This window comes from Orbicella franksi, chromosome 9 (genome assembly GCF_964199315.1).
Source record: "Orbicella franksi chromosome 9, jaOrbFran1.1, whole genome shotgun sequence".
NCBI lineage: Eukaryota > Metazoa > Cnidaria > Anthozoa > Scleractinia > Merulinidae > Orbicella > Orbicella franksi.
The window spans coordinates 25,068,065-25,086,156 of record NC_138153.1 but is presented as its reverse complement, the minus strand read 5'-3'; the positions used below and the strand labels follow the sequence as shown (position 1 = coordinate 25,086,156).

At 37.5% G+C, this 18,092-nt stretch overlaps 2 protein-coding genes across 2 annotated transcripts in view; one reads left to right on the top strand and one right to left on the bottom strand.

Annotated features, from left to right (window-relative positions):
* The first annotated feature begins 1,038 nt into the window (after positions 1 to 1,038).
* On the top strand, positions 1,039 to 5,235 carry LOC145498653 (RNA-binding protein 15-like). The gene has a single exon (XM_081478566.1). The coding sequence runs from the start codon at positions 1,556 to 1,558 to the stop codon at positions 4,145 to 4,147; it is 2,592 nt and encodes an 863-aa protein (XP_081334692.1). The 5' UTR covers positions 1,039 to 1,555; the 3' UTR covers positions 4,148 to 5,235.
* A 1,793-nt stretch (positions 5,236 to 7,028) lies between these two features.
* Positions 7,029 to 18,092, bottom strand: part of LOC145498654 (E3 ubiquitin-protein ligase UHRF1-like) — a 23,663-nt gene continuing 12,599 nt past the window's right edge. Inside the window, exons 14-24 of the mRNA XM_081478568.1 lie at positions 17,668 to 17,775; positions 17,327 to 17,431; positions 16,503 to 16,609; positions 15,294 to 15,381; positions 14,937 to 15,011; positions 14,590 to 14,664; positions 12,337 to 12,399; positions 11,500 to 11,626; positions 11,111 to 11,250; positions 9,396 to 9,494; positions 7,029 to 8,695 (exon numbers count right to left, since the gene is read on the bottom strand). Of these exons, the coding sequence (XP_081334694.1) occupies positions 8,549 to 8,695; positions 9,396 to 9,494; positions 11,111 to 11,250; positions 11,500 to 11,626; positions 12,337 to 12,399; positions 14,590 to 14,664; positions 14,937 to 15,011; positions 15,294 to 15,381; positions 16,503 to 16,609; positions 17,327 to 17,431; positions 17,668 to 17,775 (1,134 nt within the window). The 3' untranslated portion in view covers positions 7,029 to 8,548. The remainder of the gene's footprint in view (positions 8,696 to 9,395; positions 9,495 to 11,110; positions 11,251 to 11,499; positions 11,627 to 12,336; positions 12,400 to 14,589; positions 14,665 to 14,936; positions 15,012 to 15,293; positions 15,382 to 16,502; positions 16,610 to 17,326; positions 17,432 to 17,667; positions 17,776 to 18,092) is intronic.

Genomic DNA, 18,092 nt, shown 5'->3' with positions numbered 1-18,092 from the left:
TCAAGACGAAATATTTAGCCTTTATAGAAAGAAGCTTTTTACCCGTAAATCACTTGTCTTTCGGAAGACTTGAAAGAAAGATTCGGACGATAGTATATAGAGATTGTTTACTGACACGAGGGAAATTTAGGGCCATCTCAAATTGTTTGGTTTCCCGCAAACCGACCGACCCACTGACCGATCCAAATCGGTTTGAAAAAGTACTGAAGAGAAAACAATTCCCCGATTCAATACCTGTTGTCTTTTCTATAGTCTTGCTGAAGTATTTAATAGAGACCGAATTAAATGAGAAACCACCTCAAACACAGACCTTAGCTTGTATTTTTCTAACATCGGTGAAGGCGCGAGGAGTAAAATGAAACCCCCGCGTGATTGAGTTTCGCGCTGGCTTTTTACGACGAAAATTGAAACAGATAAAGAACCGGCTGTGCGCAGATCTTGCTTTACTGTACAATATCAAGATTTCTATGACATTTCCAGATAGTCTTATTAATAGCTTTTTCTCTTTCTCGAGATTTGTTAAATATTCATGTCTTTATATTCTGTGGTCCTCTTTATTTTCCAACCTTTTAACGCTAGACTAAACTTTCTCTTGCTGTTAGACACGGTATTAAAAATACCGTTTTTAATAATTTAACTTTAAGTAGCGTATTACTGAAACTACATGAATCTACAGTCACTGCGGTGATATTATTAAAATTTAATAGTTTCGGAAAATCTCAGGTGGAAGCGTTTACTTTGTCGCCTGAACAAAGACGTTGAAAATAATTAAGGTTGAATTTTTCGTTTTCATTATGTGCACTCCACACCCAGCGTTTTTGAGGGTCGCGCTCGCTCATGCAAATATAAATCGTTTGAAAAAAAATTTACATAACAAGTGTCCCGAAGCAGCTGTGACATCTTTGCTTTTGCTCTTTTGGCAGAATTTCATCAATCTTTGCTGCAATCGCTCACTAATGAAAAACAAAATGTCTGTGGTTGTTTTTACAGGTAAGAGTGTAAATTTCTTGTGAATTTCAGTTTCTGGACAGGAAATAGAAATCCTTTCGTTTTCTATGGATATATTTCGCTTCGAAAAGAAGCAAATGGACCATCGGCCATCTGGATTGCTTTTTGGGCCTTTGTCCTGCCTTTGTGATCAAGTGCTCAAACGCCATTGGTGCAGAAGTAAGGTCATAAGAATATAGTAATCAATCCTCAATGGCAACCGCGTTCAAGGCCCGGGGTTCAAGGTTACCACGTCTGTTTTCATAATCTTCGTTATTTGCGACCTGAAGACGTTCTTAATCATCTGATTTAAGCCATTGATGCTTTGATATTCTATATCGCGTTTCAAATGCATGACCATTGGAATGTTTTTCATGTTCCTCATTGCAAAAAGAAGTCCACTGTCTCAGTTTCTCTCTGATTATTATGCAATTTCTCATTACACAGATATGTAGACCCCACGTGTACGTCATCATGCACTAGCTACAAGCAGTTTTCCTAACCGCCATCTTGGATTTATGATCGTAACAAGTCGATTATATATTTTTCCGGAGGAGGTGGACAAATAATGGTCATGAAGAGGTCTTCTGATTCAGAGACGCTTACGAAGCCGAAACGAATTCGTTCGAGAGAATTCGACGATAACGGCGTTCGCGATAGACTGTCTTCCCCAGACAGCGCGCGGGACAGTGGTTCCCCGATCCGCCGAAGTTCTTCTTTGACAAGAAAGGTCGATGTTAGGACGTATAAACGCAGCTCAAATGTAAATATGCGAACCGAAAACAACTACCAAAACCAGCGAAAGAGAACCGACCGAGAGTCTGAACCCCAAATTCGACTCACAAATCTTGACAGTCATATTGGAGATCAGGCAATGAAACAAGAAATATTCCACGAGTTCAAAAAGTTCGGAGGCGCCGAGATGACCGTGCATTTGTCCGGACGGGATGACGACCGTTATGGAGTTTTGTACTTTCGAAATATCGATGATGCTCGAGAAGTAAAGCGTGCTATTGAGCGCCGTGGACGTCCTACACTGTTTGACCGACCGGTTAATGTAGAATACGATTTTCAAGAAAGGACGTCTCGTCGAAGTTTTAGTCCGAACGAGTACCCGCAGAACTACAATCGTCCGCCGTCTCCTGCACGCCGAACTCAACGAAATACCCCACAGTATGATCTTGATCGAAATCGTGGAGATAATGATCGTAAAAACTTCAAGAGTGGTGGATCGTTTGGACATCAAAATCAAATACGGCCTGCAGAGTACATCCCTCCTGAAGATGACCCAAAAGCTACGAGAACGCTGTTTGTCGGAAACTTGGAAACGAGCATTTCGAGCCAAGAGTTGCGTCGTGCTTTTGAGAGGTTTGGAGTAGTCTTGGACGTGGATATCAAACGACCGGCTCGTGGACAAGGTAACACGTATGCTTTTGTGAAGTTTGCAGATCTTGATGTTGCTGCTAAAGCGAGGGTGGATATGCAAGGTGAAATTATCGGTCGTAACCGCGTGAAAATTGGCTACGGAAAAAGTCAACAAACTACCCGGTTATGGGTGGGTGGTTTGGGGCAGTGGACGTCGATTGTGGAGTTGGAGCGAGAATTTGATCGGTTTGGTGCTATCAGACAGATTGACTACGAAAAAGGCGATGATCATGCTTACATTTTGTACGACAGTTTGGATGCTGCTTCGGTTGCTGCTCGTGAAATGCGTGGATTTCCTCTTGGTGGCCGCGATCGCCGGCTGAAGATCGATTTTGCTGATAAAGATCATTTACAAGACCCGCGTCTTCGGCAACCACTAAGTCCACCGAGAAACCGTATCAATAACCTCGACAGCAGGGTTGATGATGACTTGTTTGCTGTGGAACAGGGAGATAGAACCTACGAAAGTGATCGACTATACGAACGAAAGCGTGAACCGTCGCCTTACCGTGGCCGTGATTCTCATCCTTCAAACGAAAGTGATTTCAGAAACTGGCGTGAGGAAAGTAATTCTTTCAAACAAGATCTTGGTCGTCAGCATGACCTTCCTCCTCAGAGATCTTTCAGTTCTAACAGTTGGCCAAGGGATGAGCAAAACGTTCGTATTGATGAGCCTGATAACTGGGAAAAGAGGTCTCAAGACAGAAATGCAAGGGGACAGCAGCGCTACAGGCAGCGAGCACCTCCAGTGGAAAATTACCAACCATATGACCATTCACCCATACCTCCGAGAGAGATTGACAACAGCAGAACTGGAAAACGTAGACCACCTTCTCCTATACGGACCAAAGACTACAGGGACAATGGCAGTCCCCCTAAACGTCGTAGAAGCCCAAGAACTAGATCTCCATCTCCTAATCATGCTAACCACTCGCGTACAACTTCACCTTCAGATTCTCACCGCCGTTCAAGTTCTCTAGACAGACGCTTCAATCGTTCTCGAGGAGATCGGGGAGATATTTTGAGTACGGGCAATGGTACTGAGCGAAAAAGGAGCAGCCTTGATGATGCTAATGACAACAAGATTTCCAGTGATAAAGAAGATTCCACCAAAGATGTACAACCGAAGGAATCAACTGGACAGGAAAATGAGAATCCTGGCTCTGCTGGAACAGAAACCTTACAAGACCTGGTTAAGAGATTTGCAGTTGCATGGCGTGGCGGACTCATCCTTAAAAATAGTGCATTTCCTGTTCGGATGCATTTCATTGGTGGAAATCCGGAAGTCGCTGACTCATTGCTTCGTTCTGATGGATCTGGATCCTTGCAGAATTCAGTTTTGCGGATTACGCAGCGTCTTCGTTTGGACCAGCCTAAACTGGAGGAAGTAACTCGAAGGATTAACACCGCTGGAGCTAGTGGTCATTGCTTGTTGCTTGCTTTGCCTGGTGTTCAAACACCACTTCCTGAAGATCCAAATTCCGACGAACCTCTGCAACACAGACCATTGAGGAATCTTATGACCTATCTCAAGCAGAAACAAGCTGCTGCAGTTGTAAACCTTCCTGTGACTCCAGGAAATCCTGCAACCACAAAGGATGATGTCGGTGTTTTGCATGCATTTCCACCATGTCAGTTTTCTCATGAGCATTTGGTACGCATCGCTCCACACTTGTCGCCTGAACCATCAAAAGAGGATCATCTGGTCATTCTTGTTATCCGTGGCAGTGGCTGAAAAATAAGTTTGTGCATGGCTTGTGAAGTTTTTGTGTCATTGTTGTATGTTGCTTCATTATCAGAGGACTGGCTTGGAAAAATGTTTGTATTACCAGAAACTCTTGCAAAGTCCTGTCTTCAGTTTTCTCTGGAACTAAAATATGTTCAAAGCGCTTCGTCCACATTTGGATCAAGTTTGTAGCATAATAAACTGTATCAAAATCTCATCATTTTCCCTTGGAACTCTGAAATTTCTCAAAGCTTCTCTGCATTCTGATGTCAGTTCAAGTTGTATGTATGATATATCAGCAAGTCTTGCAGTGTGAGAAGTTCAGTCACCTTAATACATCTGTGTAAAATCATGCAAATCACAAGTGGAAGTTGGACATTGTGTTTATAATATTGGTTCAAATCCATCTTCAAGCAGTGTTCGTTAAAATTATGAACTGTGGACTCTTAAATTGTCAATCGTAATTTTTTTTGGTCAAGAACAAAAGGATGGTGGAAAGATTTCATCTGTGGATTATGCTGGGATCACTGATCTTACTGAACAGAATGAATAACCAAATCTGCATCTGTTTCGATTTGATTCTCATCATTGAGTTATAGTTTACATGATCAGGAGATATTTCGGTATAACTGAAAAGCCAGAGATTAGTGACCTGCATTCCCAACTATTCACAGGTGAAGTCCTTTCATAGTAAACTGAACAACAAAGCATATCAGCCTCTTAGAAGCAACAAAACTGACAGTCATGTGTATTTTAATTGGTCAAACTGCCAAAGAAGTTTGTTTTTATTATATGTATAAGTGTAAACTCATACTCAACTTAAGTGGTCAAGTTTATCATTAGCAAGAAAAGGTGAAAATATGAAGACAAACAGTCTCTACAGTCATTCAAGGTTTTGGTAGATGTAGTTTGTTTATAACAATTATATCAATGTTGCATGGTATAGGAATTGAGGCTACAACCTCTTTCATCTGTATCTCATTGGAGCCATGTGGAAAGTATGACCTCATTGGTTCATGTGCGCTTGGCATATTCACATACTTTTTAATTCTTGACTGTAACGTTAAATGGAAATACGTTGTTCATTAAACTGATTATGAATGAGCATTGTTTGGATACTTGTGGATTCTCTTTCTTCAGCCAGGAAACTATAAGCTCTGTGGCTACTGCACCATTTTCATGGAACATATACAAATTGTCTTCCATCGTTATAGTCTAAAGAATACCAGCAACTCATACGTTTGAGTTGTTCATCGAAGCAATACTTTAATGAAGAGTCATGATTACCTCTGCAACTTATATCATCTCGGTTTATCTTTTGCAATCTGGATTTTGCTATTTCCTGAAGAGTGGAGTACTTATCATTAGTGTCATTACTGCCAATTATTTATTGTAATTTTTACATGCTCATGGAAGCCTGCAGTGATCATTTGATGATCTTGAAACATATTTAGATACCTTGTGGTTAGTAAATACCACATGTACTTCTTGAAAAGAAGTTCAAAAAAAGTAATTGAAAACAGTCTGGCAGGACCAGAAACAAAGATGGCATGTGACTTAAAGATTGGGACATCGGAATGTCAATACAGCAACATTTATTTACTACAAGGAAGCTTGAAATCAGAGTTCAAAATGTTGTTTTTAAAGACTCATTAAAGATTGAAGTGAACTCAAGAGAGTTTACATTGTTAGAAAATAATTTTGAAGTTCACACTCAAGTCATTGTGACAACGTCCTTGGAGTGCGAAGGGGTGTGGACAAAGGGCAGTGCCCCCTCCCCTTGCCTGCATCTTCCTCAAAATAATTATAATTTACTACTGAGGGTACAAGTTGTTTTTCAAAGGGATGGTTTCGTGGCTTGGCACATGTGCAACAGGCTACACAGTTCCATTTTTATATTTTTTGGTTTAAAACAAAGCAAAACAATCAAATTTAAGGAAATTTTCCTTTACAGTCAAAAATACCGCTAGAGGTAAATGTAATCTAGAACTGTTTGCTGGTTTCAATCTCCGTGCAAGAAGACATCTAGTTAGGATTGAATAATGTGACATTCAATACTAAATTTGTGGACATCTGTGAAGTTTGGGCATCTGTCACTGCACAAATGTCTGGATGTAAAACCACTTGTTTGTTCACAAGGCTCTCTGGTGGTATTATGAAAAGGAAATGAGTGGTGAATGGAGAAATCGTTTAAGATGCATGACACTTGCAGTTAAATAACTTATAGGTTGATACTAAATCAAAATATCGAAAAGTGTCATGAAAGTCTGAAGAAACAGACCTTTTGGGTGTATAACCCTTCTTCAGTGTTCAGAAAACCGGTATGCCGTTGTGAAAATGAAATTTGAGATTCAAGAATGCTAGGTTAAAATTTGCAAGGGATGTTACAAGGACATAATCCCAGTGAAAAATGCAGAAAAAGGTTGGTTTTCAGAAACGAATAGCATTGAAAAGTTGTCTGTACATTGCCCTGTGGGCTTGGCAAAATATTTCAATCAGACTTCTCAGAAGATAGCAGCACTATCCACTACTATCTAATAAGATACAAGAAACAAAATATAAGTTTCAATCCTTAGCTGCAAATATAGAGGTCATATAAATTATTTGGACCAAGATAACTATATTCAAGAGCTATATATTCTCTTGTGGGGTGGGGGGGGGGGGGGGGGGAGGGGAACTTATCACAAGGATCTGAGATTAGGGGAGGGGGCCTATTTTCAGACAAGGAGCTTACTCATGGTTGCCACAGACATCCCTTTTCAAAATTCCCTGACCTTGCATAATTTTTTTCCCCCTACCATTTCTTGACTTGTGGCAACCCCGTTATTGGAGCTTCAAAGTATTCTCCTGTTTACCTTTACAACTGGTCAAGCAACATATCACTTCAGGGTAGTTTGGAATTCAACGTAGTTTTTATTAAAACAGCAACATCAATTACAAAATACATCAGTTTCAAAAACTGAAAATCAGTACACAAAGAGCCCAAAATGATCTTCAACTTTGCCTTAAATTTTGCTTTTGCTAGCAATTGTTAAGCCTCAAAAACAGGTATTCCCTTGGGAAACCTTGCTTCCTTCACAGGAACATGAGAGACACATCAAGTTGAAAAATTCCTTTGATAACATACACTACCGCAACTGTGCAGTGACCAGTCACGGAAATTTTGGGTCTGTCAAACCTTAGGTGTGCAAGGTCCTGAGGAAGACATGTTTTCCAGAGCAAAAAATAAATATGCAGATCATGCTTGTTAAAGATTACACATCAGGTTATCTATGAAATATGACACTATTCATAATAAGTTCACAAGGAAATAAGTTTTGAATAGTGACCAAGCTGAGCTCCTTAGTGTTAAGCTATTACAGTGTACAGTAACTTTGAAAAAACCCTTGAGTGTTCCCATTTCTACCTAAACAAAATGTTCCATATATTACATCCAGAATAGAACTTTAAAATGACAAACACTACAGAGCAACTAGTAGAGAATGTACTGTATCCAACATTAAATGTGTAAATTCATTCAAGCAAATTATCAGGTGTTCTTTAAGAAACCAGAACAAATTGCCTCTAGAATAACAAATTAACCTCTATCCAGTGATGAGTTTCCAATACTATATTAATCACAACTGTAACAAAATATTGTCAAAGCCTTTCTTTTTAGAAACAACTAAGAGAAAAAAAGCCACTCATAAAAATGTTTTGGTCCAGTTTTTGGCCTCATCCACACTAAGCAGGAGAAATTTGAAAACAGCATTTTCACTCTGAAAACACATCTGTTTTTGGTCCACACAGAAACGGCAGAAACGTTTGAACACATCCTCAAGCATGTGCAAAATAACAGTCTACTGCCACCATTTTGGAATTACGTTTGAAGACTTGGGCAGGAAAATCAAATGACTATCGTGATGTCATCATTTTCAAAAAGTTCTGTTTTCAAAATGTTTTTCATCCACATTACAACATAAGGCTGGTGTTTTGAAATTCATACAGTCAGAAAACATTTTGAAAAGCTCTGTTTTCGATGGACAATTTTTCCAGATTAGTGAGGATGGTAGATCTAACATTAAAAAAGTTGTTTCAAATTTCTCCAGTGTAGTGTGGCTGGGGCCTAATCTTGTGAAAACTCCCTTGAGTGTAACATATACATTACAGACTGTTTACAAACTTTAAACATAACAAAAACAGATTTGTATTTGTTCAAGAATCTGTACAAAATAATTCTTTCAAGATATTATCAGATATGGCCCACCCCTGAAATCCTGCTACTGTACTAAGTTTCTAATGGAATATGTAAATATTGATTTGAACAAGCCCTTATTAAACCCTTCTTTGTAGAAAACAAGTTGCTAATATACAAGTGCAGCAAACATGCTAAATAAAAAGCTAATTATGTAACCTAGAGCTTTACAAACGTCACCGTCCCTTGGTGTAACCTGGGAACAAATGATTGAGAGCTGCATCCAAAAAAGTATTCATTGTTAGTTTGTAGTTCTTCCCAAGCTCAGCACGACAGGCCGGACAACAATACACCTCAGCTTTAAATGAACGTTGAAGACAACTCTGTGTTGCAGAAAAAGATACGAGAATTCATATTAGCAGGGGTAATAATGGCATCATGCTCTATTATATTCTTTGTAGTGCTAGTTTTAAAATCCATGTCTAGTCCTTGACATCTCATTTTTCCAAAAAATGCTTCTGGTTTGCATGTGAATTTATAAAGTAATGAAGGTTGTGGTTATTTTTAGATAAATAATTGACTCCATATTTTGTTTGCTTGGCTGCAACTTACTGCACAAGTCCAGTTATTGTTACTTTGACAAAACATTAGGTGTCTCGAAGATTTTCTTTGAAAGAAAAGATGGCAGATGTCAAGCCTGGTTTAAACACCATGAAAAAATATCACTCCAGCAAATTCAAACAAAGTACAAAGAAAAAGAATCAAGAGAACTCAGAATTCTCTCGGAGTGTATGTGTACTGCTACCTCTTGACTGTATATCTTTGTCAAGCATTGGGTTTGTTCCATACAGAGGTATACTAAATCAGAACTTGGTACAATCTCAAACATGACCCCAATTTAACAAACAATACATGACTATTTATAAAACAAATCATGAAACAAGCCAGTAATTTCCACCAAGATATTAACTACTGTCAAGATATTTTTATGCATCTAGGCATGACAGCCATGCATTGGTTTCACAGAGGGGACCAGGCAGAGGGTCAGAGTTTACGTTTTTACACACAAAGAACACATCTCACCTTGCAAATATTATGAAGGCATTCTGTGGTTATCGGTTGACAAACAACATCTTGACAACAGATGCATGTAAATGCCTCCTCCACTTTCTGAATAAATGTCTACAAATGGAAGAGGAATGTTATTCATGTAATTGTTTACTACCAAGTAGGGATTAATTAACAACATGAGATTATTATTGCACAATCTAGGTTCACGGTCTCATTTCCATGCAGTCAGCTATCTTTGTTTGTGCATACTCCTCATTCCAATTTGCTTCCCCTCTCTCCCTACAGGGTTGCAATATCGTCACTCTTGTAATCAATAAACAGATTTTTGGCACAAACATGTCTCCTACTCATTGTGTGTCTCAGTATTGAGGGTAAGTAATTTTGAGTTGATTGTATCAAACACATTCTTTGTTTCTAAAGTTTATGCAACTTCAATATAAATCAATATTATTGTCTTTTATGACATAAACAAAATTTTAATACTAATTCTGCTGCAATTATGAATCCAAAAAGAGGCAGGATGGTATCAGAAATGGCATAATGTGAGACCACTAGGAGTATGTCTACTCCAAAGTGGCTGGAATGCTTTTGTGGGGGCACATATGGTACACCCCACCCTACCCCACCCTCTCTCTGTCCTCCTCCAAAAAAGTCGTAACCTTTCAAAAGTAGGAAAGTGTAAAGTCTGCATACAAATCTTATGTCCAGTCAGAATGGGGATTTTTTTCTGGTTTCTGAAGCATGAAACAAACAGGAGAATTGCTACTCCCCCTGGATGGGATGCTAGTCCATCACAGGGTTACCCCCAGCATTAAATTCAGCAGTACCCATTTATACATATGGGTGAAGAGTGGCACTGTGAGAGTGAAGTGTCTTGCCCAAGAACACAACACAATGTCCCTGGCCAGGGCTCAAACCTGGGCCACTCAATCCACAGTCCAAGGTACTAACCATCAGATCAACGAGCCTTCCACCAGAAAGGAAAAGGCTACGAGAGGCTGCAAGTACCAAGGGTTATTACTTTTGGATCTTTACAGATGCCTATAATTATATTTAAAGAATTTGATCCTGCACTTTGTTAATTAATTTCAATTTCCTAGGGTCAAATCCCTGTTAATCCAGTCACCAACGCACCACAAAAATCTGGTCATATCAATGGCGTGCGGCTATTAAAGGGGTTCTTTAAATAAGAAAATGACCAACTGAGGTTTTGTTGGGATCAGACTAAAGTGGCTGTAATAATGAGGTGGCTGTAAAGTAGGGTTCCACTGTATTGTATATTCATAAAGTACGTATAGGAGAATCTTTGTTTACAATATTTGCCTCATTACCATAGCCGATAAAGTTTCTGATGGAGCTACAAAGAGATTAATACTGAATATTGAAAGGGCACAGCACAATTAACTGTCCCAAGGAATCTGAGCGCAATGTATTGAATACTTTTTGTGCGACCCGGGTTTAAAAGCTCAAAATTTTACAAAGAATGTAGGAGCTCATTAGCGCTTTTGCCACATAGAAATTTTGATGTTTTTGAAAGCCCATTTCTCCTCAAATATTACACCCAAAGAGCCAAAAATTTCACCACTTACTAAGTTTAACAAGCTCTTTGAGATTTTCCCGTAAAATCGTGTCTAGCATGATGCCTTCTATGCGCAAAGTCGTATGTTAATGAGGAAAAATGCAAACAATGAGATCAGCAAAGATTCGCCTATAGATAAAATAATTACTGGGTAATCATGTAATCCAGTTGTCACTTCACTCCAGAGCTTTGAATTTGCTGTATCAGCATCAAGCAATTCCTTAGTCTTCTCGGGTAACTTGTAACTCCTTTTCTTGGTTGGAGGCGACTTTTGTGGACTATCTACATCTTATGAAACATAGGAAATATATCATTGAGAAGTCGATGTGCACTTTACATAAAATGTCTCCAAACATTATATTTCTGACACATTTTGTTGCATTGCTGTGTTTGTCCCTTGTTTTACAAACACTAGTGGAAATCCTAATAATTCTAAATGCGATCAAGTATCTTTTAGGATCTCCAAAATATCTTTGACAAAATTACTGGCATACAAAAATAATAATCAAATCAAAACTGATATTAAGTTGAACAAACCTTCATCTCGTTTTCTCTTTCCTTTTCCTTTTCCTTTCCCGGCTTCTTTGTCCTGGTCTCTTTCTTTCTCTTGTTTCTTTTTTTCCTCCTCTTTCTTGGCCTGTGCCTCCAGATATCCTTCTGGGTACTACGTAAATTTACAAAGTTACACCTCATTTTTAAAACAAAGGGACCACTTAAAAGTTGAGCGTACTGGTCAAAGATTTTGCACAAACTTTGGCAGTCGTATTATTTACCACAGTGGTCAGATTAAATAAAATGCTCTACGCTTGCCAAACCAACGAACTTTCGTATAAAAAGTTAATAAACATAAGACAACATTTAACTTGCAACTTTTCAATTGTGTCTTTATATTTTTGTTCTGACACTCACTCAAAAAAATAATACAAACAAAACTTGAATAACAATAGAAGCCAGAAACAGACAATAATATTGTATTTAGTCTATTCAAGTAGCAGACAACTGAAATGGCAGCCATTTTGAATTTCATTGTTTAGCTATTATGGGATGCTCAGGAGACAAATTAGTGTGTATTTGCTCCCTAAGCAACCCATAATAGCTATTTGAAGCCATGGAATACAAAATGGCTGTCACATGGGGTAAAAAGGTCTTAACTTTTTAACTTAACTCTATTAACTTTGATCCGCACAAGATTCTTGCATTTTTTTTTTTTCAGGTTTTGAATGAAGAACTCATTCCACAAGTTCGCTATTTTATACAAATATAGCTCTTGACAATCATCTCACCCTATCAATAACTAATCTTCCTGAACATCCCATTTAGACAATAAGTCAAACAAATAATAATGAAAGTATTATTTTTTTAATGTTCTCTTACCACCATCTTTAAACCCAGCTCTTGTATCTTTTTCTTTCCTTCCTTTGTCCAAGGTGCAGGTGTCTGAATAAAACATTGAAAGTAAGGTGGAAATCAAACTACTGGGTCTGATTGATTTTTGTGAACTATGGAACATGAGCAAAAACGGCCCAGCAAAATCACTATAAAAATGTCAACAAAATTGTTCCTTTGACAATGGGTTTACAGATTTTGACCAATTTTTCTTATGCCAATCAGTTTTTTTTTCCTTCTATTTTTTGTCTTTTAGGAAACAAAAACAGGTGGACTAATGGTGTCCATCCTCACCTCTGTGAGGATAGGTAATTGTTGCAATAACATAATTGTAGTAATATAAGTCTTGCGACTGTCACGTGTTAATCAGTCATTAGCTCATTGCTATTACAGTCAAGTTCAACTCTGTTACCCTAATTCCTTCCCGCCCTTTATGGTATTGGAGTGTTATTGTCAATCTAGTTTGGTATCCTCTTTGTAAATTATGACAATAAACTAAACTCCTGGTCTCCAAACTCATGTGCATACATCCCAGCCATTTTCCAAAAAAAAAACATAGGAAAATAGGAGGAAATTAGCAAGAATATAGGAGTTATATAGGATTTTAGGACAAAATATAGGAGTTTTATAGGAGGATTTTCAGGCACTCACAGATGAAATTCTTAGGTTGAAACACAATTTAATGAGTCTTGCATCATTTCTGAGACTGTATTTACATGTATTTGAAACTAAGACACTAGTTTATAATGTGTTCATTGATAAGACAATTTGCAAACAAAAGGAAACAGTGGTTGTAAACAGTCACATGATCACCCCTTACAATCCCCCAATAAGTCAACCACTTTCCAGATGTTCAATATGTTACTAGATATATATAGAGGTGCCACATTTTGAATGAGAAACATTTAACACTTTCATTACATCTATGACCAGATCTCATTTCAACACAAACAAGGTTTTTAATGACAACACCAATATGACTGCTTTTAACAGTTGTTAACTGTAAGAGGGCAGGCTCCCAACTTGAAGAGTACCTAAAAATTTAGAATGAGCTCATGAAAAGTGGATAAAGATAAACAGTCATGAAAAGTCCACTTTTGTGGTGAACTTTGAGTACACATAAAACTGCAGAAGTGTCTAGTAAATGTCCAAGTCACAGTTTCAAATCTTTCACATTGGCGTTCATGATTTCTTGGATTTTGGATCACAGTTTCTATGTGCCAACCTTCTGGAATGTTTTCTAGCTGATAGATTCTTCACTCATCAGCCAGGTTGTCTAGATCAGCACCTACTTTCAGTTCTTTGGCTAGTGTTCTAATTGCCTTCGGGGCCCAATCTTCTGAATGGACATCAGGTTTCAGAACAATGCTGCTTCTCAGAATAAGGTTGTCAAGTGGTAGTTTGTTGACCAGATGCTTGGTTGCAGCAATAAGAAATAATTTGGCTCCAAGGACAAACTGCTTTTGCTTTTCTTCTGAAAGCTTCTTAATTTCTTGGTGGGTTTGTTTCCCTATTTCCAATTCTGTGTATGCCAAATGGTTTTCCACGACCTCTAATCGGATCTTTGAGTTTCCTGGCAGCTTTATTTGCCAAAAGTTCTTTTCTGATGAACCTTCCCAAAGGAACTGTCAGAAGACTGCCAAGTTGGCCATAAAGTAAGTGAAATGAGAGGCTCTTCAGTCTGGAAAAACTTTAAAATGGGGTTGAAAATGTCTGCAACAGAGACTAAAAAGTGTATTTGGGCCACCAGATCTTTTGATTCAAGTTGGCGTTAGAGGTAAGGAACACCAAACCCTTCAGAATTTGATCGACAAAGAAACTTAAAAGCCAAATTCTGCCAGTAACCCCTAACAAAATAGTACTTACATCTGGTTACAAATAATGTGAAATAGTCTTATCTTGAAAGACTGCATGCTCCCAGTATCATTCAACTGTCCAGAAATAACATAATTAAACCACAGGTGACAAGATAGAAAGCTTGAACACTCAATACAAACCTCATGTGAACTGTGACCTGCCTTTTTTGTTTTTCACCATTTTATTTTATTTTTCTTAAACTGTACTTATAGGAAATATAGGAGTTTTTGGCCTATTATAGGAGTTTTATAGGATTCTATAAAATAAATAGGAAAAATAGGATTTATAGGAAGGCTGAGATGTATGCATGTGGACTGTGGATAAATGTAAACAATGAAAGCTTTTCACAATATGACTATCACTGATTGCAATAAGCTACAGTACCTCATCATCTCTCCGTAGCAGGTATCTCCACACAATAAATCCTGATTTACCCTTCTCTGGCCAATACTTAACAACCTAACAAATATGTTACAGATTGTTTGAATTATGGGGAGAGCCAAATGAGCAACCCTACAAGTTTTTCAACACTGCTATTATTAAAAGTAATGCTCTGTAATGTATTGAAACAAAAGTAATGTGTATTCTAATGTATTGAAATCTTTTTTTCTGTCCTGTTACAAAGTGTAGGTAATGTTAACAATGTAATCTTGTAACTAGTGTAATGTATTGTAAAACATTGTAGCAAATAAAATTTTAAATTCAAAATATACATATGAGCATTTTCTCACCTTGTATATACCATCATATCTATTTCCATCAGCTGGTGCATATTTTGAATGTTTGGCCAGCTTGGAGCTTCTTACCTGTATTATGACAAACAAATTAGTGAACAATAAATTCTGAGAAAAAAAAATGTAAGTAACAATTAAGTGGCTGTAAAATACTCAGTGCAAAAATTAACTAATTTTTAATGCAATTGGATACAAAATTTGCCCTCAGTTAATAAACCACTTGAAGATTGGACTCTCCTAAAGTAGTGATTAGGGAAACTGCTGTAAATCCAAAGGTAATGAGAGGTTTTTACTTTCAGAACATTACAGCTATACTGTAATTTATTGACACTTTTTATCTTTACACTAACATACCACTCTCACAGCTTTTCCTTCTTTCCAATTATTGGCTACTGCTCCTTCTTTGCCATTAAAAGGAGCTGCACAATTTTTAGCTAATGCCCTGAAATGGTAAAAATATATTAAATGATCAGATTAAGTGCTCGAGATTGTGTCAGTGTTGTTAAGCTACTTGCTCCTCTGAGCTCTACTTAAACCATTATAGAAAGGTGCAGAAAGAAGTCAGAAGTTACAGCACTCATTGCAACACTGTTCCAATGTAAAAAAGTGATGAATAACCTACTATGGCTTCTTTGTTTATTTAATTAACTGCGAAATCATGACTATAGTGTGGTTCTTGCTTTGCTTGTGATTTTTTTTCCCTGTTGATCTGACCAGAATCAGGCTCCCACTAGGTTGACTTCTGGACAAAACTTCAAACCACACAGCATTTGATGTTGCATACAGTAGAGCTATTAATAGTGGGTACAACTGGGCAAGAATTGCCTGTTCTTTTTGAGGTGACAGCCACAAAGATATGCAAAGGATTCCTACTGTATAATGAAGATGCAAGGACATTTATGACATGGACATTAAATTATGAAGACTCAAATGCAGAAACATGTGTTTGTTTACTGAGTGAAATAATGTTTTAGGGGTGATAGAAGTATTTTAAGTTCTATTGTGGAAAAGCAATATTTCCCATTACTTTAAAAGATGTGTTTGTTCAAGGAATGCTTGACGAAAATAATTGGAAATATGACTATTATTTTGTGTAGATTCAGTCAGTAGAGAACTGTTGGATTGTGTGTGTAACTAAAGACTGTTTCAATTGTCAAAAAGAGGAAGTGAACTGAGTAGGTCAACTAAAAAGTTTGCTGTTGTGAAGTTGGGTTTTATTTCAATTTTCAGTGCTGTTTTTCAAGCGTGTTGGTTTTATTTTATTTTTCCATGCACTTTCCAAGTGTGTTGGGTTGCTGTCTTTTGGCTAGTGTTACTTTGGAAAACTCCTTTCTATTGATTTCAGATGTAAACAAAACCTGTAACAGTCTATTTTATAAAGGTGATATCCAAGTTACTGCTATTTAGCTTGTGCTGCTTCAGAGGACGGTTTTCAATTCAGTTTCCTCTAAGCTTCTTGTTGTTAAGTTTTTCCAAACTCAGTTTATGCATATGCAGCTTACTTGAGATTAATCTCACTCCAAGTACAAGTAACTGAATGGAACATTTCTAGTCAGCTCTTACCTATTCATTTTTGTTAATGTTTGATCACATGACTGCTCTGCTGTTCTTTTATTTCCAGAAAGATCTCGTCCTCCACTTCCAGTGTAAAAGAATTCATCTCCATAGTCCTACAGAGCAAGATGAATGCTTAAGTGGAATCGTAACAATCTCGCCTGATGCTAAATAATTTAGCCATGTACATTCATTGCAGGACTGTGATGTTACATAATTATTAATCAAGCTCTCTGCCCATATTGTCAGACTATAATGCTACATAATATTCTCTATCCTAGTATTCCAGTTAATTTTTGTGTAGCACAGACCATTATAGTCTGGTTACAAAAAAAATTCACTGCCAAAGTAAAGTGGGCTGACGAGTTCCATGAAAATCTTGCCCAGAATAACTTGATAGACATTTCACATTGACATTTCAATTTCTTGCAGAATCCACAACTATTTATCAAACCCTTTGAAAGTTACCTTGCATTGTATTACAGGTTGTGTCATTTTCATGGTCTATATTCTAGTTATTAATCTACCCCAGTTAACCTATTCCAATTGACCATAGCCCTTGAGAAATGAGCATGGAAGAATTCTCTCAGTTAATGAAGCATTCCAGCACTGTAGGTCTAAAATATGAGTTGTAACCCATTTTTTAAATCTGAGAAACAAGCAGTGCATCAGAATAATATCCCCTACGTGTAGTTGATGCTATTCCTTGTTTTCATTTCGAGTTTGTTTAACAATGACTGATATGTTATTGAGATGTTAGCTGTTGATCACTTTTGAAAATTTTGGGGTTAAGGTCCAAGACATTTTTTTGGAGACCTGGTCTGCTTACTCACCAAGTCATCTTCATATCCACCAGCGAGCACAATGGAGTATGCTCCATCACCGTCTCGGCCATGAATACCACTGACATGAGGACGGTGTATTCCAGCTTCACTCACCTATTATTCAACACAAAATTGATCAATAGTGACTTTTTAAAACACAAACAAGCCAACATTAAAGTTAACAGCCAACATTTTGGTGTCATCATGACGCCATTCTCAAGGCAAAGTGAACAAATTAATGCAAAGATTTGACTTCTATACTTTTTACTACATTGTTACTAGACGATAAAAATTATTTACAAAACAGCACACACAGTACAAAAAAAACCAAAGTAAATTGAAAGCCACACCTGCACTCTGAACTTCCAAGCAGAACCTACAGGAACACCAGGAATAGGACCAAAATGGTTTGGAGGCACAATGGAACAAATCTTTGTCCGACCAACACATGCCATACCCTAAAAATCAGCACATCAATAATGATGATACACATACAGTGATCTCCCATGATTATAAAAAAAATCAGAAAAAGTCTGGTTTTACCTACTAAACAATTAGATTATTCGCTCTCGATTTCTATCGCATGATAGTTGATAAGGGCGCAGCCTGACTCAACTATCGCGCGATAAAAATCAAGAGCAAATAATCTAATTGTTTTAGTATAAATCTACAAGTTGTTCAAACTTTATCTAATTCCTCTTCAGACACTTCGAAAACGCCAAGATGCACTGTCATTTTGCAATGGCACACTGCTATGCTACTCACTATCTATCAC

Excerpts from the sequence above, each read along its gene's own strand:
- LOC145498653 (XM_081478566.1), top strand. The coding sequence starts at position 1,556 with ATGGTCATGAAGAGGTCTTCTGATTCAGAGACGCTTACGAAGCCGAAA.